Genomic DNA, 24,138 nt, shown 5'->3' with positions numbered 1-24,138 from the left:
GCAAATTGTACAACTTACATAGACCAAGTTGCTTGGTGTAAAAGAAAATTAAAAGTATCAAAAATATATTAAAACCAAATTCTCAGCTATGTCAAAATCTAATTAAAAAAAAAAAAAAAAAAAAAACTTTCACCATGACACAAAGAATTGCAATATTATAGGATGTAACCTAGTAAACATGACATAAATATCAGAATAATGTCAGGAAATATTTAAGGACTTACACAGATATGTGTCTTCCAAAGCTAATGGAAAAAATAATTTGTTTAATGTCAAGAAGTTTAGGCACAAAATTTTTTCCATGTGGTTTCTCTTCCTCATGGAAAGAATGACAACTGCATGTTTCTTTTTCATTCGCATTTGATGCTTCTGCTGACACTGTAGCAATGTAAGGAAAGCAAATATTTCACGTCTTCCACAGGAAAAAAAATATGTTCCTCATAAGTTAACTACAGAAACTCTATTCCATGTAGTTCACACAGCCTTTCACACCCCAAACGTATCTCCAGTGTATATGACTTCCAGAGAAATAAATATTTATCTGCTGAAGGAAAGGGTCCTAGAGGCAGAGATCATCATCCCAAAAATAACAGAATTGCAGAAAAAACTAAAAACAATACAGCAATTTTACTATCATAAGAACTAAACTAAAGATAACTACAAACATATCTGCTGGCAGCACCACTGATATAATTTTAATGGAAAAATGTACTATTTCATTCACCAAAGAAAACAGAGTAAGTTTAATGGACTATGAAAAGAGTATCAACTAGGTATCTTTTAGAATGGTAGAGTCTTTGCTTCAGTCAAGCAATTAATTTAAGAAAATTGCAAAAAAGTTATTTAATCCTGCAATCAGCAATGTATGTTTTCTCCTTCCTAGGTGAAAATTTTCTACTACCAGCCTGCTTGGTACTTCAAACATAAAGCAAGCCAAATTAATTGGATTGATAAAAATAATTTTTTGAGAGAAGAAAAAGAAGGATCTTCAGTTATAATAAAAGGTCTTAATATTTTCTCCAATAATCCAGAATTGCCATGCTTGATATAGTCACTGTTAATTTAATTATATTTCCATTTTCTGTTTATTAATTCAGAAGAACTTTTCTCAAACACACCTAGTCAATTTTTCATTTGTTTTCCTGCCACGTGCCCCAGGCAAGTACGCAAGTTATAATTCAATGAACCAGGTTGTTGAAAATAAATTGAATAAATTTATTATAGAGGTTGAAAGTTTACTAGAAGTCACTCAAAAAACTCAAATGGAAGCCCTCTCAGTGTTACCAAAGTATTAAGTGACAATCCTGATTATGTCAGAAAGATAACTGTAATGTTTTAAGCAAGTTACAAAATATGTGTGTATAGGAACACGTGCAGATATTCACACATACACTTTCCTACAGATTCTATCTCTTGACTACAGATTTTAATTCAGATGAGTTTTGTTACATGTTGGGGCTTTTTTTCCATGTAAGACATCTCAGATCAAAACAAGGAAAGGGCCCTTAGAGAAAACAAGGATACACTAAAATTATAATAATTTTTGAGAAAATGTATAAAGTTATTTTACAACAAAACAATATTCAAACTAAATAGGTGTGGAATAAATGGCCTAATCAAACCAAATTTTTTTTTTTAATCACTGCAATATGAGCAGACATGATAGGCCTAAAAACAGGAGTTATCAGAGATGTAAGCTAGGAAATTGACTTCAAATTGGCATTCTGTAAGAATTTGAATGACAACAAACTGTAGACCTTGAACAATGTAGACACAATGAGCTGGCTAGAGTATATATAAGAGTTACAGGTCATAAAACTACACCTGTAATAATATAGCTGCTTTCCAGCTGTGGAAAACAATCACTAAATTGTACTTTAATAAAAAGTCAGAAATTAAAAGGCTCAAATTATATGGAGTTTCAGTTTGGATGAAAACAGAAATCTGGATATTTCACCACTTTGACAAAGCAATCAAAGCTCAGTATTATGGAGATATTCTGATATGCTGTCATCCTTCATGGGCTATGTAATGTATTAATTTAGCCATGGAATACATTAAGCCAAAGACTTTGTGAAGAAGCTTGCAGTGTGAAGGCTGCACCAGGTTCTCTGAACCCTTTAAATACTCAGTAGAGAAGTGGATTGAGGTCTGTTAAAAAACAGGCACAACTGCCTAGGCCATAGGGTGAGATTTATATTCCCATTTAGCAAATTTGAGAAAGGTAAGGAAAAGGACTAGATTTTGACACCAAAAAGGCCAGGCAGAGAACTACTCCAGGGTGGTATCCTTCCAGACAGAGAAGGACACTGCTCCCCTGACATGCAGGCAAACTGTCAAGTTATTCTATCATCTCTTAGTAAAATAATAGACCGAGTCTGAAATGTCACATCCAAATGTCTGCATCTTAGGTGGCAGAGGGCCCAGTTTATTCACAGAAAGAAAAGGACAATAGCTTCTGTTAAGAAATACACCAAATTAGATATACATCGAAACAAGCCTTCCTAACTATGGAAGAATTTTTTTCTTGCAAGATGAATAACAGAATCCTGGAAAGAATGGGGTTTTTTCACTGAATTTTAATAACCAGTTTCAAAATCTAAATAAAAAAATAAAAAAAAACTTTAAAGTTTAGGTGTTTTCCTAAGGTAACAAACAATAAACAAGAGAAAATTATGTTTCAGATGTATAAAGGGCAATTCCATGGGGGAAAAATTGTATTAAGTCAGGAAAAAACATATGACTTATTAAAATCTTTTATTGCAGCTGCACAATAGAAGAAATTGCACATAAAATATCTTCATCTGCAGTTTTACATGAGATCAATTCTCCTATTGTATTCTAAAACCAGTGTCATTTTTTCTAGTCAATGCAATATACTTCTTTAAAATACTTAACTGGAAATAGATCAACAGCAATTGAATTTACAGATATAAATATTCACTTATTCTAATTTTTTCTAATATGACCTACATACTCGAATACATCAGCAGAATAAAGAAAGTACACTGTTCCACGCTTCCCTAGTCTGTAAAACAGAAGTTTACTTGCATTTTATTTTGTGTTTTAGTGACATCTGGTGGTTGCTGTCAAAGAAACTGCTGATCCCTGCTTGCTTGAAAAAAAATTTTAAAACCCCAAAACATTAATTTTTCAAAGATAAGTAAATTAAAGGCTTTTGGCGTGCATTATGTGAAAGTTTACTTTAGCCTGCAAAACGAGGATGAGTCTTCTTTTCTTTCCTAAAGTTTTTCTGTCTCTTTAGGGATTAATGCTACTACTATTTATAAAACTATTTTAACAACAACAAAAATGTAATGGTACAGATTCAACCTCAAGGACAGAGCACTATCCTTAAATAAATGTCTAAGTGGGTAGAAGGCTGTAGGGGGTAGAAATAAAGAGTTAGCTTTTTAATATGTAAGGCCAGCAGTGGCAACCTGCACAACTCTTTACCAGGTCCTGTGCTACTTTCAAAGTACAAAAGAAATCACAAGCAAGTGATGACTGCATAAGGAGGTAACAAAAAATACTGGAAAGGGGTCTAACTGAGTAATAACTGGAAAGAAAACTTGATATAAATAGCAAGGTACACATAGGGGGCAAAAATATTTCCAGAATCGCATGTTCACAAACTCTCAATTTACTTTTTACACTAGGGAACAAATTTAGGAGCTAAAGGAGATCACTTATATTTAACAGGTCAAAAAATCAAACAGTTACCAAATCAAATTAGAAGGTACTAGGAAAGGAAGAGGAAGGAAAAAATACAAAAAACCCTACCAAAAGAGAGATGTCCTCTATCTTCAGACTGTAAGACCTGGATCACAGAGTGTCATTTTAGATTATGTTGTTCAGCTCAAGACACTTGATTTTGATATTTCCTATATCACAACAGCCACCAATAAACTTTACCTGGAGCATCAGATGGCTCATATGAAAAGATAAATTACAGCATTATATTTAATTCTGTATATAATGTTGCTAGAAAGGTTTGCTTTGTGGTGGTGTTTTTTAAGTGTCATACAACATAAAATAGCTGACAGTTAACAAGAATGTTCAACTAACCCACAGATTCCTTTGAAGGGAGCGAAGGAGAATACATCTCTGGATGAGAAATTCCTAAAGGACTCCTTTCTATTTTTCTTATAAATGAACTATTGAGTTTTGTGTACTGCCTACAATTATTTGATTTTACATTATATATGCAAAAATAAATTTGAACACATGAAAATATTAGAATTCAATGTTTTTTTCCTCATTCTAATTTTGTGTAAAAATTAAAATATTTTTAAATTCAGAGATATTACTTTGAGAGAAAAAATTTTGGAATGAATGTCATTAAATAAAGCACAGTAGATGCATTTTTACTCAGACCTGTTAAATTTTTTTAATTCCTTATTTTCTCAATTAATGTATATAAAAAATAATTTTAATTAACATAAGAGTGGGACCAGAAAGTTAAAATGAAAGTTAATTTTCCATTCTAGTTCTTCAGTTTAAATGTCACTGGTCTTGGACTTAACTTGGCTCCTGACGTATATGGATACTTCTAAAAATATTAAATTCTATTTGTGAATTACTCGTATGTTCAAAGAAAAAACGCACTGGAAACATTTTGAACAAAATAATATTACAGGTCAATGTATAACTACTTCAATCTATTGTTTTTAAGTACAAAAGCTGACTCAGATATGTGTTTTCTAATGGAAACTGGGAAGCTAGGGAAATACGTTTAGCTATTGCTATGTTCAACTATTAAATATACTATTGCTAACCACCTGAACAAAGACCTGAAGCCAAAAGGCACATGGACATATCAAAATTACTTTTGAGTATTTTAATTTTAAAAAATTAAATATCAGAAAAAAATCTGCCACATAATTGTGATATGGAATTCAATTGCTGTGAAGCTGCCAGTATTGAGAGACATTTACTAAACTTCAGTGACTGTAACTATAAGGACTTTAGCCTCACTTTGGAATTTCACAAAACAAACAGCAAACACTAGGTAACAACAATAATGTTTTGAGTTCAGCTTTCACTACAGAATGGCAAAGTTAATGGCAACATTAACAGCAACACAGCAAGATAATCACAATCATTTCTAATATTCATTAAGAAGAAGCCAGAGGTACCTAAACCAGCAAAAACTTCCTTAGCTACATTTCCAAAAGTGTCAGGAATTAACCACTAATTGTATTTTCCTACACCAGATCTGCACAGCATGCAGGCATATTTACAGCTTGTGTTTAGCACTTGGGTCTTACATTCAAACACCCACTAAATTGACGTTCTGGCTTCATCTCATGAAGAAAATGATGTCACATGCACACTTGAAACAGACATTAAATAGCACATTCTGTCAAGATTTTGCAATCTGTGTGCATGTGTCACATGCAAGAAAAGGATAGGAAGACTACATAATGCAATCAGTCTCCTGTTTAAGTCAACTACTGACCATGTAATATCAAACAAGAATTAAAAATGCTTTTCTTCTCCAAAGAAAATTACTTCCCCTTCATTACACACATTCTTCAAGAACTGTAAGAAACCTCAAATTAATAAATTATTTTTTGAAGTATTCTCAATAATAAATTCCCATCTCAATAAATTCTTTTTTGAAAAAAATTCTCTTAAGAATCAGTTGTACTATTTTATACTAATGACAATAACTATATTTCAGGATAACCAAATGTGTCAACAGTTTCTTATTCTACATGTACAAAAAGTATGACAGTGACTACTTGATTTTACGAAAAGAAGAGAAAAATGCTAATTTTATCACTGGTGGCCACAAGTTAGTAATAATCAGAATTACAACTACATGGAATAAGCTCATAAACTTATACATTTAATTAATTTATTATATTACACTTTACACATATAAGTTAAAAATAAAGCAGGGGTCAAAACAAAAAACACTGTGAAAACTTCTGACATAAATAGTAAAAATTAAAAAAACTCCCTGCCGGAAAAAAAAAAGGAATGTTACCTCAAAAACAGGTACATTTTCTTCAAGTTCAGATGTGTGTAACGCCAGTAAACCAATCACTCGAGCAATATTTGCACGTCTGTGTATCAAATAAATATTTTGTAGGTGCAGAAAATATATTTACAAAATACTAAAAAAACCAATTATATCTTATTTATATTCTACACAGGTTGCTAAGGGCAGAAAAAATTGACATCCTATTTGCAGTTCAGACTTTCTTCTTATTTCTGTTTTCCTTGTATCAAAAAGTTATTTCAGTGTTTCAACACAATTTAGCAGTAAATATATGCAAAAAGACACTTCTTTCCTCTGGCTCTGAAGTGTGAAGGTTCTTTAGTTTGTTAGGATTACTGACAGTCATGCTCATGTTCAGTTTTTATATAATACAGAAAACCCCTCCGGATAATTTACGCTTTTCATGATAGCTGACAAAACAAAAATTAAATCTGTATCAGCAAATCAGTTTTCAATGTTTCATTAAAAGAAAAAAAAAAGGAATAATAAAATCAACGTTTACTAAAGAAACAGCAGAGGGCACTAACACATTGAACTATTCCTGACAGGTATTGAGAGGGGAAAAAAGAGCTACCATTATAGTAAAAGAACTATAATTGTGGTATGGAGTTATTTTATTCAGTGATTTTAAGTAACTCTATTTGATACACTAAGTTCCATGTTACCTAGATAAAATTTTAGAGGTTTTCTATAACCTTTGGTCCTGTAGAATTAATATATTAATTCAATACCGAAAAAAATTCATTTTATATAATCATACTCCCAGTCAGATACCACAGCAGTCTGACAGGCTAAAAAACTCCTCAAATAACCTGTTAACAAATATCTTTAATAAAATTCAGTGACAAGTCTGTATTTCAACATATTAATTTAAAATAGTTGTTACTTACATATCCCAGTTGGCAGTTGCACGCAACTGATGTATCAATATAGGAAACTGTAGTTTAAAGAAGACAAATAAACATCAATGAATTTCAATGATCTGATAGTTTCAAATGATAAACAAGAATATCAGAAATTCCAGAAATTTCATAAAAATGTATTTGGATAACATTTGCTAAGAAAATGATCACAGACAAATACTGCAGATATTGTGCAAACACTGATTAAAGAAATAAAAATAAAAAAGCCTGAATGGAAAAATATTAATATTTTTCTATATTTTTGATTTAAACTAAACTACTAAACATATACCTGAATATCAGAATTTTTTTTCATTCTAAACAACACTATTTAGAGAAAAAGTTCTGATTCTTTCACCTACAAGCACAGAGATCATCATATAGTAATATAAAACAAAGGATTTCTTGAGTCTGCATCAAAATAGTTGGAAAATACCAGAATAATGAATGTTAACATATATAATCAGCCATTTAAGAACCAAACTGCATAATTACTAACTAGTTTCTAAAATGTCCTGTTAATTGGCTATTCACTTAGTGAATTATTTTTCCCCTTGCTCCAAATTCTCCAGTGATAATAGAATACACCTTCCAGCAATTCTGTTTCTGGTTTTCACAAGAATGTTAAGCCATAAGGCCTACCACTGGTTCCAACCTAAATGCTCTTCATCCAGTTTTTTGGTAGTGCAATTTTGCCTTTAGTATCTTATATTCAACAATAACACATCTCAGATTTTAACTTAAATACCTTATTACAAATGTAGGAGAGCAAAGTAGTTTACTTCCTACTAAATAAAATGAAAAGTGCTCATCTTAAGATAGCTTCTGCAGTATCTTCACATAAGGGGGAAAAAATAAGTCTGTTTCACTTCTGTACATGCAAGACTTGAAGAAATATGTTAAATCACTACAGAGTAGTGTAATAAAATTGCTTGTCTGGTAGAAAATGGTTTTTGAAATGTGAAACCCTAAAACAGAGCCTTCAGAGACCAGGGTCACTCTTTGAAGGCCTGTTTACTCAAAGTTTTACTGCCCATTCTTTAGAAAGCTTTCTTGCTATTCTTTACAGACATATGACCCAATAAAATTAATTTACTAATTCATACATTAACTCTTTACAGTATCCTCTGACACTTAATGATTTACAAAGACTAACTTTTCATCATCAATTATTTTACACTCTTCATAAATGTTAGTTTTTACATCAACATTTTCTGTAATACAAAAAAACTACATGCAAATGCATTTGAAATCTAAGACAAAATTAGTTTTCCTCAGCTCTTTAAAAAAATCTAACATGTAATCTAATTTTTTGTTGGTTTTTTTTACTTTAATGAACATCATATTTTTGCCATTGATTTTCTCAAGTATAAATAAAAGTAGCGAATTTTTGATACAACAACAAATATATAAACCATGTTGATTCCTTCAAAGATTTATTACTTACCAGCTGAGAGCTAATTAGCCTGTTTGCAATCTCCTTGTGGACAACCAAAGTGCACAGGTAATACAGTAAGTTCAGTTTAGAACGTGCTGCTCCTGTATTCTTCTCGCTGCATTCAAGCAGGGAACACGCTCTTTTCACAAAGTTATTCCAGTTCACATCTTTCATAGAGAACAATTTCTCAACTAACCATGAGAGGAAAACAAATAGTTAAAGATAATGGATCTTAAATGTAGCTTTAACACACTACAAAATAAGATCACCATGAATAAGTAAGTTCGAAAGTTTGAATCTAATTATAATTTTAGGACTTAAAATACTAAAGAAGCATGTTAGAATTCATGTCTGAAGACACCAGAAATCAAAAATGAAGAGAAACAAAGGATAAAATTTCAGCAGTGGAAACCTCAAAACATTTTTGAAAGGGCAAATCTGCAAAGGCCTTCATTTAAGGAAACACTTATTGGTATTATATTTAGGAAAGGTAGCAGTGTCCTTCATCATTACTAATTCTTAATAAGTTAAGTGCAGTTTCCTGTAAGTAAATTTGAGGCAAAAATCAGTGAAAATCAGTGAAAATCAGTGAAAAATCAGTGAAAGCTGCTCACAGTAAATAAACTGAAAACATGTATAATCACTCCTACTGGTAGGTATGCACCTAGCTAAGCCTTAGCAAATCAGGACATGGATGACTTCCAAAAGAGCACAAAGAAATCAAGTCATATGGACAATTAACATATATCCTGCGGTTAAATTAATTGACCACTGCAAATTAATTGAGATTTTTTTCAGACTTCCTTATCAGTCTAAACAGTTAATTTCAATCTAGAAGCCATATATTTCCACAGCTTTGGTAGTTACTTATTAATAACTTACCTGCCACCCTGATATGTTCTAGTACAGGCTATTTAAAGCATGTTTTCTGTCTTTTATGCCAGTTCACACCTAAGTAACAACACCTTCTAATGCAGGCAAATATACATTAGTAAAGGTGAAAACAAGTTCAGCTTTCAGGTATTCATTCAAATTTTTCCACATTATTTTTAATCATTACTGATGAGCAGCATCAAATTCACTATCTTCAAAAACAATCAGAAAGTTGTCCAGAAGACAATCAGAAAGTTGTCCAGAAGAAAGCTACATCTCTGAAAGCATTACAACCATAAAAAATATTGTCCCATAATAAATAAATACTGTTAAGAGTTAAACATATCAGAACATCATTACTTAAATGTAATATGAAACATAATCTCCTTACGCAGTGGAATCTGATAATTTTTGGATGAATCAAATTTAAAGTATTTTCAGTTACAGTTTTGACTGGGAGACTGAGGGACTTTGTGTTCCTTTCCAAATATAAAATTTCTTCTACAAATTAACTCTTCAATTAAAACTCTTCAATTAACTCTTCCACAAATTAACTCTTTTTCCTTTTATAGAAAGGAAAGATGAACTCTTATGTCTATGCTATGTGAATTCTAGAAGGACTACATATCTGGTTGATATCCCTCTTCAAGCACAGTCCAGCATCTTCCTTAAAAAATAGAGCAAATGTCCCATGGGAAGAATTGTTACACTTGTGACAGTGAGCTGACTTTATTTTTCAGAAATATTTCTCAACTTTGAAAATTAACAACAAAAAGACAAACCCCAAACAACTTCACATTATCTTTTGGGACATGAGTGCCATAACATTTAGTGATTAAAGGTGGGACTGGCAAGGCTGCCTAGTATTGTGGCTGATCAACACTGCATATTTTAAGATCTTATTGCCACTTGCTCACCTACATTTGTCAGATTGTAATATATTAGGTTGAATATTTCAGTTTAAATCTCTCAGTTGGAAAAAAATATGTTGGTTTTCCCACACTAAACACTGATGACTGCCTCATGGCAAAAGTTTAAGCACAGGCTTGTAACTCAGGAAAGTGGAAGAGAAAGGAATATAATTTAAGTGTTTTTAATTAAAAGGCTACTCAAAATTGTTCTAGGTAAAAATACTGCATACACAACAATAGTTTTAGAATTATTAAGAGTTCTGAAACTGTGACTATGTATAATCTACAAGGGGAGGCTACAGGTCTTACAACATTGAGTTACATCAGCACACGCAGAACTTGTTAGAATATTCAGCATGTCCATACCTGAATATGCTGGTATATGTAAAGTTTTTGGGTCAAATCCAACTGGTACTTGCTTCACTATCTGGAAAAAAAAGTAGTTGAATGTGAGAATACAAAGATGCAAAATTTGTACAGGATGCGTGTACATGCTACTGCTCATTACTGAGGAATTTTCCATTGTTTTCTGGTATGTATTTCTTCCAAGCAAATATCTGAGATTTAACTCTATGTTTTTTATATATTTATATTACCAGTATTTCCATTTAAGTGATTTTTAAAATGGGATTACAAAATCACAGGATTTTTTCAGTTTACATTTTTATCTTGCTTGTATGCAGAAAAATACTTGCATTTGGGTTTCAAAAGCTACCGAAAGGAACTATGCAGGTGACAGCTCACAAAATGTTTTAGCAATTCATTTCCATACAGTCAATACATGTACACACTAGATCTCTCCTGAATATAAAAAGTCGTATTATCAACAGCTAATCATTCATAAGGTATAGGGATTTTTTTTTCCCTGCAAAACCATCAGTTCTTTGTAGATCACGAAATTGGATGACTGCTCAGAAACTGAGCATTTGAATGTGATTTTCAGTAAATAACTTTTTAAAAGGCAACTGTGTAATGGAATTTAGCCTTTGATGGAAGAAGCCTAAGCTTAAATAGAGAGCCATTTTCTTAAAAAGGTCTTCAATTCCACTGATCTGCAGAACACAGTGAAATTTTACAATTTAAGCTGACACTTCAGCTTTTGAAATTCTGCCAGCATCTAGCAAATCCCTTTCCAGGAGATTAAATTGCAAGCTCTTCAGATTTACCAGGTGTCAGTATCAGCCTTAAGTCTGAAAAGCAGACTACAGAGTCATCACCAAGCAGGCAGTGACTCTGATTACATGTCCCTGGAACTTAGTAGGATATTTTGCATTAATTCCGAGTCTGGCATTGCATGGTAAACAGATTAGCCTATATGTGCACATCAGTATCTGCACCTACCCCTAATCTCATCTCTTATACTTGTAGTAAGAAAAGAAGTAGTGAAGGACTAAGGCTTTGTGTCAGAGTCCTGAGTGAGAACTGAGAAATTAACAGTGGTAGCATTCAAATATATAATTACCTTTGAAAATCTCCACAAGGAACAATGCCTCTCACTCCAAACATATTGAAAGAATATTATTTGGTAGTTGCTTATCTAGCTGTGTAAGATTTTCAATTTTTGAAAGTGTTAAGAAATCCATTAAAACAAACCAAAAGAATTGCTAATACTAAACCAATACAGCAACTAAAACCTGTAAGACATTCCTAATGAGTATAGATGCTCACTTCCAAGGAAAAATCTTGCATTCCCTATATCAGCAATTTACTGAGTAAAGTTGCTAAGACTGTTTCATTTTTTCTGGCACAGAAACAAAAGGAAGACTAAAGGGGCTCTTGCCTATCATTCTTTCTACCAATACATCTGCCTATAAATGCACAATACATTGTCAATGCAGTGCAGAGCACCAATTCTTTTTTTATTTGCTCTTTACAGTCAAACTTCAGTAGATTGCCTGCTCAGGAGACTCATTACAAACTGTTAGCACAATACAATACATTAGAATCCATACAACAGAAATAGGATGGACATTTTTGCAGCTTCAGGTGGTCTTTAAGAGGGAAACTAAATTTATGTTAAATAGAAACTTTTTTTAAACACACTAAAGAGTAGCAAATGTTATTCTGTACATGTCTAACTCCTAATCTAGAAGGCTTCATAGATGGCTTTGTTTTGAGTATAACAAACTGAAGTCTTGTGTTCATTTAAGTAACAGATATCAAGGCAACTTATCAGAAAACAAATCTACAAAGCACTGAACACATCATTTAGCAGCTTCTATTTCTTCTAAGATATAATATAATACTACTATTCAATCCCAAAATAACTCATTCCTCCAAATAAGCAACACAATAGGATTATAAAGACTGCCAAAAAATTGCATGAGATCTTGCCAGATAACTGGGTGGAACTGCTTTGAAATGAGAATTATAAAATACAGGAAAGGAGTTTCACCCTGATTACAAATTTATCTGCAAAAATAGTCTCAATCACAAGTTCCTGAATCTTGTATTTTATTTTGCTATACCTTTGGATTGTCAATGATTGGTGTCACAGTAAGATCAGATTCAGTGTAAATAAGCTCTTTCAATTTTGACTCCATATCCTGCTGACTTGAGCACACATTTTCAACCTAGAAGAAGAACAAGGGTTTCTTAAAAACTGTTTTGTACCAGAAAAGAATGAATCATGTTTATTCATAAAATATTTCATTCCAACATTATAACAAGCAGTCTGGCAATGGAAACATATTCTAACTTGCTTTTTATTTATGTAACAACAGATAGGAACAACTACAAATTATGGTAAAAGAAACATATTGGAAGAAAAAGCATTTGGTCAAAATGCAGATTGAGAAGAAAGAAGATAACTTGTCTTTTATGCACTAGGGCAAAAAAAAAGGAGACTAAGAATCTTTCTGAACTCCTACATCTGAAGTTCTACAAGTATTTTTTTCAAACAACTTGCACACTTAATTGTGCAAGAATGCAAAAGAAAGTTAAGTTTGCCGCAGACTTCAGGCTACTATTCTAACTGTATAGATACCATCATCCCTCAATATAAACTTTTTACTCACTTTTTTCAACCACGAATCTCCTTGTAAAGAATTTTTGATTGGGAGCGTAGTAGCATCATGTACTTCTACTGCAGAATTAGTTCTAGGCGTGGGACGAGAACTTCAGCAAAAGAAAGAAAAAATACTTTAAAAATAATAAAAACTACAGATTAAGTTTCATTGCAAACCACTTTTTTATTGCTCTTTTGAAACTTTCATGCCATACTGCAAATTTTCATAGCTGACCAACATAAATTACACTATGTTCTCCCTGATCCATTAACTAAACACAAATTTTCTGTCTTAGAATGTGTTCTGACAAGGTTAGGATTCCTTTTCTGGTTATACAAGGAAGATGGTATCTTGCTGTAATTATGAAATGAATGTAATTTGATTATTTTATCAGCTGTAATAAACTGTAACCTAAACCATTATTGTCTTAACTCCTTATAAAAGCAACATACAAAGCAATTAACTTGACAAAAAATTGCTATTTATTTTATATTATCCTCTTCTGACATCCAAGTTTTGGCTAACTAATGGGAATTAAAAACTTCCTAATTTTTATGTATCATTGTGAACTGGGTTTACCTTTTGCTTTTCTTTTTTAAAATTCTGTCTCCTAATTAGAAAATTAAGAGAGACCAGAATACTGCCAAGTTGCAATTGTCATAATGCTTGCTGCTAGTAAACTTGGGGTTTATATTACACAATAATTTAAATTAAAAAATGTAAATTCAACTTTAGAATTGTCATGATTGGCAGGCCAGGAAACTAGTTAAATCAACCACTTTGAATGAACATGTTTTTTTGATTAGCAGAAAGTAATAGATACATTTATAGTTGCAAATCAGATTTCTTTATTAGAAAAAACAACTAAACTAAAAATACAAACATAAAAGAAATTAAAGACCCTCAGGAAATCAGTGATAAAATTATTAACATAATTATTCTCATCTTCCATCTATTTTCAACAGAAATTTAAATTTAAAGGGAACAATGAAGGAATGCCAAAATATTACCTACATAAAAACATATTAAATATTTGGTAAACACATGAAATTTATGGTAAAAACAATGTATCAGGATACAGTTGGAACTTTCATTTCTAAACAAAAAAAAAATTCCCATGATTCCAAGGTAGGAGGCTGGACAAATGATTCTAAGTTGACACATGCTTCCCAACATGTAGATTTGTTAAATATATTTTTTTTAAATCAATTCAACTGGTTTGCTGACATATATGTTTGAGATACAGACAATAGTACCTATTTTTTCAGTTCTCAGATGGTTTCTCAGCTTAAAACAAGACAAGAGATTGCTGAATTAAACTAGTTAAAATGAATGAAATCTATTCCATTTGCACAAGTAGAAGAAGCCACTGCTGTTAAAAGCTGATTAACCACTCCAGCAGCTAATTAAATTCTGATGCCAAGTGCCAGGTAAGCAAGTTTCTTTCACTTCAATGTTTTAATACTTTACTAAACATCACATACACTCCTTTCTGATGTTATATCATTGATGAAAAGAGAATTACAGAATGGATTTTTTTTCAGTTGTTTGCATTACATTTCAAATTTTGTATTTAATGTACTTATAAATAAATTACATCGCTAAGAAAATATTTTGATTCCATTTTTAATGCCATTGTAACCTTTCTTTTGAGCAGCTTGCTAAATCAAATGCTACTTGAAATTACTAATAATATATGTTTAGTTATGATGATAAAAATTATAAGTGAGATGAGAATTCACATTTTAATAAAACCAATTAAAATAACTTTTGTACACAGTATGATGTACAAAAGCCGTATTTCAGGTTATGCAAGAAGCTTAAAAGAGTATTTTCAAATTGGAATATTTCTGCTTGATGTTGAAAAGTATTTCACTAGACAACCTTCTTGGCTTGAAAGCTAGTAAAAAGTTTGAGAATCAGGCCTCAACTAAAACAAATCACTGTTAAATCAATCACTATTTTTTACTTAATATACATGTAGTACTTAATAGACTCTTACCAATATCTTGCAATAAAAAGCTGCAGGAAGAATTTATTAACAGATCATATACTGAATGTTTCTTGTTATATATTTAAAGCAATCACACTCCAAGAGAGAGAAGAGAAAGAGAGAGATGCAAACAAATTTTAGATCAGAGCTTTCTTTTTAGACAGACAGTTAAAGTAATCAAAAGTTTACTTTCAAAAATGAGAGTAATAGATCATATAAGCTTTAACTATGCACACTGCTTTCACAGTTGTTCAAATGTATTTTAGTATTTATTAACTAGAAATAATAAAATAATAATAATAGAAAATTTAAAAGGCAACACAGACACAGTATTACAGTCATAATAAAATATTTGAAGAGACAAAAAAAAACCACCAAACATACAGGATTACAGGGAGGTTTTCATACCTGAGAAGAAATATGGATTCATTTGATTCACCATCAACTACACTTTTGGGCCGCAATTCAGTCTGAGTTTCTACCGAAAAAAGAATAGGAACTTGTATTCAGAGGTTAAAATCAAATAAAACATACAGCATAAATATGTTGGTAGTACTGATAAAAAAGTTTAAAAAATAACATAATGAGCAGTATTACCTATTTTGAAAGAATTGCTTGGTGGTTTAAGACCTGCCCTTGAGGATGACATGTTATCTAGATTTTCATGATCATCAACAGATGCTTTGGCACTACAAGAAACTGATGACTCTTTGTCTTCTCTGCTGTTTAATAAATGATATTAATTACAAATTTTAAAAGAAGAGGAGTGATTATAAAAAAATTGATTATATCCATTTTCTGTTGCAGTTGTTAGCATACAGTTTAGCTGCAATTCTCTAGAACAATATACTCTTTAAATATGTGCTGCACATACTTTTCATATTGGTAATAGCAATGATGAAAAATAAGTTTACAACAAATAACTTGGAGAATATTAAAAATTCTATCATTAGAACTTAAATGAAAGACATTTAAAAAGTTAAATTATTACCCCATAATACAAGAGATACTAAAGGAATGCTAAAAGTATTACAGACATTTTAACCTTCACAGGAAAAGTCACAAGAAACCTATCTCCTATAATGAAGTCTGTAGCCAAGATTAAAACCACGTTTTTGTGTGTGTAATGATTTACTGTCACACTTAAATGCAATTTTATTGGTTTTGGTTGTTTGGGCATTTTTTAACATGTTCCTATATTATTCACATGGAACTTGGTCATAAAACTTTAATGAAGGCTCTCCAGGATATCAAATGTTAATCCAACCCACACTGTGAAGAAAGTAGATACATAGGCCTCACAGTTGGAAAAGAGAGAGTATTGAGCTTCCTTTGCGTGTCAAGCCAATGTTTTACATTTGTCATATTTGTCAGCTAGTGCATACATCAGCAGATATTTCAGAGGCCTTAGAAAAACCTCAAGAGTATGGCCAAATAGCCCAATATTTTGTAGGAGATTAAGGTTCCCCTCATTCTCTGAAAATTCCCCAAAATTAGCACTATCAGGATGTTGAGGTAAGTCTTGCTAAAACCTTGAATAAAATCTTAGTTCACAGTATAAAATTTAAATATTAATTTGTTTGCAGGTGAAAGCAGTAATAAAATTAGAAGACAAAGAGCTGTATCTTAAACTATAAGAAACATTAATAACAAAAGTACTGCAGCACTGGTACCAGAAATAGACATTAAAGAACATGAGAGAAAATTTTGAAGTAGATATAACAAAAAAACTTAGCACTCTAAAATTATTTTTATATGAGTTCTGAAGTATCTTTCAAACATTTATAACAATGTAACATAAAAAACAATGCTAACTGATTTAATTCAAAATTAGAAACACAAAACCCAGCAAGGTAAAAGGAGTCTAGAAGAAAACCAACTTTTTAATACATAAAAACCATTTGCACAACAGGTCTGGGTATTTTTTCATATGTAGCAGTGTAGAGCATTAAATACTTAGGAAAAAATCTCTACTATTAGATTAATACATCATGCTGTAAGCAAAGAATATGGGTCAGTTGCCTTTGCAAGATTATAAGGCTGAACCACAGCTCTAAGATCCTGTACTGATAGGCTTTGTGAAACTCTAAGCCTAATGCATAAAAACAAATTAAAAAATTTACTAAAGATAAAACTGACCCATATTTATAAGATTTTAAAAAGCATTAAAAGCATTAAAAAAACTTTAAGTCAGATTCATACAACAATATTAGATAATATATAAATAAAAATGAGAGCATTTAACTTAGAAGTGAATTTCAACACATTCTATAGCCAGCCAGGAGTCAGTTGAAAGTGAATGGACAATGCAATACACTAATAGGATAATACAATTCCTAAACATCCAAAACTATCTACTGAATGGTGTAAAACTCCATTCCTTATTTCATGAAAATTCTAAGTTCAAAAGTTATAAAATGTACAGACAATAAAATATTTTTCATCTTTGCTTATATTTACTAAAGGAAATCTTCCTTGAACTTTCAGTACCTCAAGCTTGTGCCCTGTCTGTCTGCAGAACCACCACCACAATGGCTAAGGGATCCTTTCCAGAATGGATGCTGCAATAGTTCTGTCCAGTTCAGCCTTTGGAAAAGCAACAAACAAATTGTAAAAGCAGTGGCTAAGTACAACTGCACAGAAACATACCAGACCAGGTTTTGAACACAGTGACACTAAAGAGCAGTTAATCCTGTTGTTTGCTTTTATTTGGACAAGTAAGCTTTCTTAGAGGACAAACTTCTTTGCCTTAAATCATAATGGAAAACATAATGGAAACCACAACAGAGGTATGAGAATAAGAATAAAGGGAACTGCAGAGTCAATCATACATGCAAATTATCTGACATATCGTAAAACTTATAGTCTTAAATTCTTTAACAATGGAACTGTATTAGGTATAAGTTAAAGCCTAAAGAAATACATGTGCCCATTGCTCTGGAAAAAACAAATAGGCTTTTAACCATCAAAATCGAAACTGCCTATCATATTGTTACAAAGTTATCTATTTAGCACCAGGTACAAAATAAAAAAATAAAAAAAAAAAAACAAAAACAAAAAACAAAGATGCATTTAATGTAAACATTAATTCTACGTATCTTCATCTGAGAAAAAGCACAGTTTGCTCTGTGCATTTTATATGAGGGATGAAATTCTTTTTGCATTCTTTGTCATCTACAATATACTATAAATACAGTATCATAATTTTTGTTTTCTGCGGAGATGACAATATAAACAGCTGTCATGGATTAGGCAGTTTACCTTTTCTGAGGATCCTTTTGAAGTAACCCATCAAGCAAACTGATGAACTCAGCAGAAGGTTTGTGAAAAGCAAGACCTGTAAAGAAAAGCACTTAAGATCAGTATTGGACAGCAAAAACAATCATCACCCAATGTAAACAACACTCTGATCTGCAGATCATGCTAAAAAAATTTCTTGATAGTAATTTCATCTGAAAACAAATCTCAATGTATAAAACAAAATTGAGATTTGTTTATTTGTATAAAACAAATCTCAGTGTATATATATATATATATATACAAATCTCAATGTATGTATATAATGTATATACAGTATATATACTGTATATACATTATACAGTATATAATGTATACTGTATAAAAGAGTGTATATATACACTCTTTGTATTTCAAAGAATCCTCAAAAAAAAAAAAACCCAAAACAAATAAATTACTAATGCTCCATCACCAAACTAATAATTTTTTTTTTATTTGTGACTTTTTAAAAAAAAAAAGCGCCCTCCAATTATGAAATAGACACCAGGAAGAAATTAAGTAGAGCTAAAATCTGCTTCAATTGAAAAAGAGACACTAATATATAAGGATCTTTGTGAATAACACTAATGCCCAAAATGACCAAGATCAAAAATTCCACCCCAGTAGGTAGATTCAGTGTTCACAATTAAAAGTAAATTATACATGTAACTGTCAAAAGGGAAACAAGCAATCATCACTAACAGGGAATTATCACAGGAAGGCACTGCTAGCATTCACTTTGGACAACTAACTGATTCCTGCAACCAGCCTCAGAAGAAATAGGGCAAACCAAAGCTTTAACTTTTTAAGTATTACAGTGACTTGATCCATTAAAGAATAACAGAACCCTACCCTCTGGTACTGGTCGCAACGGATCTTCAGATAAAATCTTTTCAATTAATTCAGAACGGCTTTCTGACAGGAATGGTGGTTTTCCTACAAACAAATGGAAGTGTATTTCACAGATTAGCCAAACTTCAATATGGCAGTAAGGTACAATGATTTATCATGAGCTCATTTTCCTGAGAAAGCATCCAAAGAAATAAACAACCTCAGTCTGAGTACTATTTATCAAGTTTTCTTGTAAATTTAAATTCCAAATATTTGATTAAATTCTTTCATCATGAAGAGCAAAAGAAATCACAGACAGAAGAGGCACCAAAGATGGCTTGACAGAAGTAGCCTTTATAGCCCTGCATAAATCAGAAATGAGACAACAGGAAAAGACAGAAATCTCCATACCTATGTTACTGTGTTTATCCAACAGATCAGTGTTTTGCTTAAGGTTTTAGAAGACTGCAGTGTAATTCTCTTCTGTGATGAAGCTTCATTCTAGGTGAAGCTAATGGGTACTTACTTTTATGTTCAGGGAAACAAATTACTCTAATTTTACAATAGTGAGGCAATTTTCTCTTTCAAAGGTTAAAATAGTGCACACAAAGTTTTACTACCAAGGACATTAAAAACACTATACTGTCAGGATTTGAGGGCTGCCATAATTTTAAATAATAGTATTTCAACCTTACATGTTGGTTAGTATTGATGTCAATAGGATCACTTAACAGTATTGTTTCACCTGATTATTGGATAAAGACCTTTTTTTTGTCTTTTAAGCACAGTTAGTATGTTCTTCAAGAAATCTTCAAAACCTGTCTCAAGTTTTTCTATGTCCTAACTTCCCTAGAAAGTTCATAAGAATTTACTCTGGGACCATAAACTACAATTCCATTATCACAGATATTAAGCAGATATACAAACTTAAAACCTGAGAACATTTCATAGAGTAAACACCCCAGGGACCACAGATCACTGGCTTTGCAGAAGTTGTCTCCCTTTATTGCTTCAGGAGCTGTGTATAACGGAAAGCCTAGAAAATACAGAATGTATAATTAATGCACTTTGATTCTTCATTCAGCATTCATCTTTTTCAACACCTCAAATTTTGTCTCCAAACTTCACCAAGCTACAGATTATCTTCACTCAGCATAAAAGAAAGCTGAAATAGCAAATGTAAGTAGTTTCCAAGGAACTTCTCTGCTATACTTTCACTGGATTATGTATGATTATATATGCTATTTTGTTGTTTATTCCACCTCAATTACCAAACTGACTTGTGCTGCACTTTTCAAACAGTGATTAATGCAAAGAATGTTTTGATTTGCTTTAACAGCTTTAAGAGCTAAGCATTTGAGCAGAATGGTTAACCATTCTCATGTGAGTAACAGAAATAATTCCATTAAATTAGATTTGGTATTTATTTTTTTTTTAAGATATCCCAAGAAATAAACCTTCACAAACTTAGTAAACTCTGTTACGAAAAACAAGGTAGCCAATGAAATCACTGATCTAAACAGTTATGGCTCTTTTTGCACTAAAACATTATTAAAACATCACATATCAAATTATAGCAGCTTATTCACAAATCTCTTTTTGATACAGGAATAAAATATACAGTTCCTATTTCTACAGTAGTTCTCATCAGTTCTCAAAAATCTCTAAAGAAATTACACTAACAGTAAAAGTGCCAATTCCATAGTCCCTTCAAAAGTTTACTTTGGGTTCTTTTCTTCTTGCGTTTTATTTGTTTAAGTGACAAAAGATCATTACCATACATATCAAAACAGTTCCAAAGAGCAACAAGAAAGAGATTAGATTTGTATTTCTTCCTGAATAAAGACCTGATCTTGGTCTTACTATTTCCAGTGTGGACTTTCAGAAGGAGACAGCAAGGACAGCTCTCTTTATTTTCATAAAATATTATGAAAAATTCTGCTGTTTCTGATAAAAATAACTATTATATGGGACATTATTATCTTAGAAATAGACATATATGAGATGTTCCAAGATAATGACTAATAAAAGATTCAGAAGATTAAAAACAAGATTTTGAATTTTTCTTATTCAATGAAAAAAAATAACATAGTATTTGCAGTCTACTGCATTTGTATGGATTTGCCTGTTGAAACTGAATCACAGTAACTTTCTCAGACTTTAAAATGAAATTATCATTCTTTAAGGTAGTGAAAGAGTTTACCTCAAACTAGAAATAACCTAGACAACATGCACCAAAAAGAACAATGAAAGTACAGCAGGGCAATGCCTAATGAAAGAAGCAGTAGTTCTGTGTAGTAGTTCCCTAATTTTCTGTCTACTTTAACTTAGTGCAATTTAGTTCCACATGTTACAGAGAGCATCTACAGCACAAACTTTTAAAAAGCCCATAAGTAATTCTATAGCTCAATTATTTTTCTGAGATAAAACAGAACTAATTCTAAATAATTTCTCTTTACCATAATCACTGATATTCCTACTTTAATTCTGTCTTTTTGGTATAAGTTAATTCTGGCTAGTAAAAATCTCATACCTTCAACTATATTTTTTTGTGGAGTGCTTTCATAAATATCTTCACCTTCTTCACCTCCAGCTAAAGCAAAAGCTTTTTCCAAGTATTCAACATCTGCTCTAGCCCAGCAAAAACTACTGAATTTCAAAGTGCCAGACCCTTCCAGTAGAATCTATCGGAACAAACAAAATCAAATATGCTAGTATCACGTACTAAAACTGAAATTTCCAACAATAAATAATTCATTATAAAAATAATCACAATCTCAAATCATTTAAGTACATAGAGAGGATGATTATAATGAAAAACACTGAAGCTTTTCTTTAAAGTCAATGCCAATACTGTCTTTTTTCTTATAACCACATGTACCCCCATAGAACCCCTAAGAGATTCAATGTGCACTCATTTACTCATTATTAAATCTAAATAAACAACAATGTTGCTAGAGAAAAGATAGTTAAAGAAGATTAAAACTGCATAGGAAAATATAAGTCTAGTAAAACCAAACGAGGCTTCATTTGAGAAAAAAAAAAAGTAATTTCTCTAATTCTACATAGCAGAAACTTCCACACATTTTGTCTGATGACAATGAGAGTTTTCTCAGCCAGTCACTGCTTATTCTTCCAACTAAAAACTTCATAATCCCAAAAACCTTGTTTAGAGATATAGTCCTTTCAGCCAGAAGCAGGGGGCGGGGTACAGAAGAAGCCTTAACTTTACCATTTTATTTCCTGTTGAAATGAGCATTTACAGCAACATTCTTCTTTGGAAGACTACTGAGGCACCTACAGTATGCTTTACTCATGTATTTTTTGTGCTTGTGGGTCCACAAATGACAGGAATTGAGTAGAATTGTGGAAGATTTTACCAAAGATTCAGAGAATGGCAACTTGATCACTTACAGATCAAGGTCAAAACCAATTACAGTTAAGCAAAATTTTTTTGTTATAGTCATATTCTGGTGGCTACATGAATTAAAAACAAACAAAGACTTTAGCAAACATCTACATAAATGACACACACATACACAAAATGGGAAACTACATAAGACTTGTTTTTTTATACAGGAATAAGATGATCATTTCCATGGTATGTGCAAACAATATAGAAAGTTACTAAGAAACTTTAGTTAAATTTACTCCCTCATTAGCATTTTCTATGACTGCAAAATATTCTGCAGCATCATAGAATAACAATAAATTTATGTCTCCAAGGACAGAGAACTAAAATCTTTCATTAAGTTAAACCAGTACACCAAATAAAAAATAATATATCACATTGTATCAGATATACACCAAGGAAAGAAATCAATTATTCCATAAAATATTAAATCTACAGACTTGTCTCTGATTGTCTTCACATATATTATAAAACTCAACTGACCTCACAACTGAGGTAAGCTTCTTCTAAATGATAAAATACAAATAATAAAATAAATGCTGACTGCATGAAAAGAAACATCCAGTGTCCCTCTAGATAATACCCTTCCTCACCTTTCTAGGCTTCAATTCACAATAGATAATTCCATGCTTATGAATATGGTATAAACCAGTAACCAGCTCAACACCAAATTCTCTCACCACATCTTCTGGTAGACATTGATCCTGAGCAATGACAGATTCTAGAGAACCACCTGAAATACACACAGTCAGCAAGTGCATATAAAGAAGAGGTCACATGAGTAATGCCCAATTACATAAACTGCTTCAAAAGATGTCAATCAAAAAGCAGTATCAGTAGATATTAAAAATATTTCTTGATATCAAATAGTTATAAAATCTAAGATGTACAAAAATTATTTTCAATACTGTGACAAAATCTTAATTTTATATGGAATAAAACTCATTGCATGACTTCAAAACTACTTCAATATTATTTTACAAAGGAAGCAGAAGGAGAATAAAGAAATCCAGAATCCATGTCACTTCACAGTGTAATAGTCTCCAATGCTTTTATTAAAATTCCTTAACCAGATTCCTGCTGCACATGTTAAAATAATAAATAATACATTCCTTCCATATGGAGGAAAGCATGCTGTCAGAAGTTTAAAACATGCAGTCACCACAATTAAAGAAAGGTTTACAAGACTCCTTTAATAGATTGATAAGAACTTATCAAAACTGCAGTTCTGGGTTCTCAGAGTTTCCAAATTATAGTTTTAACATGGAAATCAAAATACTTATACTTAATAGGAAAAAAAATTTAAATAATTCACTTTAGCTGCTGAAATGCCCTTTGAAAAAAAATGAATTTGAATAATATTAAGTCATTAGAACATCATAACTTGATTTGCTCCTTGATGTCTTTTAAAAGAGAATGTCAAAGCTGCCAGGCCTTAGAAAACTTCTCAAGAAATTTTTACTGATCTACCTTCTGACTAGTCA

The 24,138-nt window shown here is 31.6% G+C and overlaps 1 protein-coding gene across 10 annotated transcripts in view; it reads right to left on the bottom strand.

The window, feature by feature from the left end:
• The window catches only part of ULK4 (unc-51 like kinase 4), a 233,721-nt gene that overhangs the window by 204,417 nt on the left and 5,166 nt on the right, over nucleotides 1-24,138 (bottom strand). For 9 of the 10 annotated variants that reach the window (XR_014953277.1, XR_014953282.1, XR_014953278.1 and 6 more), the window contains exons 4-17: nucleotides 23,248-23,387; nucleotides 21,776-21,926; nucleotides 20,177-20,278; nucleotides 19,264-19,347; nucleotides 18,397-18,472; nucleotides 17,626-17,721; nucleotides 15,733-15,857; nucleotides 15,544-15,613; nucleotides 13,152-13,251; nucleotides 12,603-12,707; nucleotides 10,501-10,561; nucleotides 8,360-8,541; nucleotides 6,901-6,947; nucleotides 5,996-6,074 (exon numbers count right to left, since the gene is read on the bottom strand). Coding sequence is in view for 2 of the 10 variants with exons in the window: in XM_031503902.3 (XP_031359762.3) it covers nucleotides 5,996-6,074; nucleotides 6,901-6,947; nucleotides 8,360-8,541; nucleotides 10,501-10,561; nucleotides 12,603-12,707; nucleotides 13,152-13,251; nucleotides 15,544-15,613; nucleotides 15,733-15,857; nucleotides 17,626-17,721; nucleotides 18,397-18,472; nucleotides 19,264-19,347; nucleotides 20,177-20,278; nucleotides 21,776-21,926; nucleotides 23,248-23,387 (1,418 nt within the window). In the remaining 8 variants the exon portion in view is untranslated. The remainder of the gene's footprint in view (nucleotides 1-5,995; nucleotides 6,075-6,900; nucleotides 6,948-8,359; nucleotides 8,542-10,500; nucleotides 10,562-12,602; nucleotides 12,708-13,151; nucleotides 13,252-15,543; nucleotides 15,614-15,732; nucleotides 15,858-17,625; nucleotides 17,722-18,396; nucleotides 18,473-19,263; nucleotides 19,348-20,176; nucleotides 20,279-21,775; nucleotides 21,927-23,247; nucleotides 23,388-24,138) is intronic. The other variant, XR_014953281.1, reaches the window with a different exon arrangement.

The sequence above is a fragment of the Lonchura striata genome, chromosome 2 (genome assembly GCF_050655825.1).
Source record: "Lonchura striata isolate lonStrDom1 chromosome 2, ASM5065582v1, whole genome shotgun sequence".
Classification (NCBI taxonomy): Eukaryota; Metazoa; Chordata; class Aves; order Passeriformes; family Estrildidae; genus Lonchura; species Lonchura striata.
Note: the sequence above shows the minus strand (reverse complement) of the source record. Positions and strands in the feature narration are given on the sequence as shown.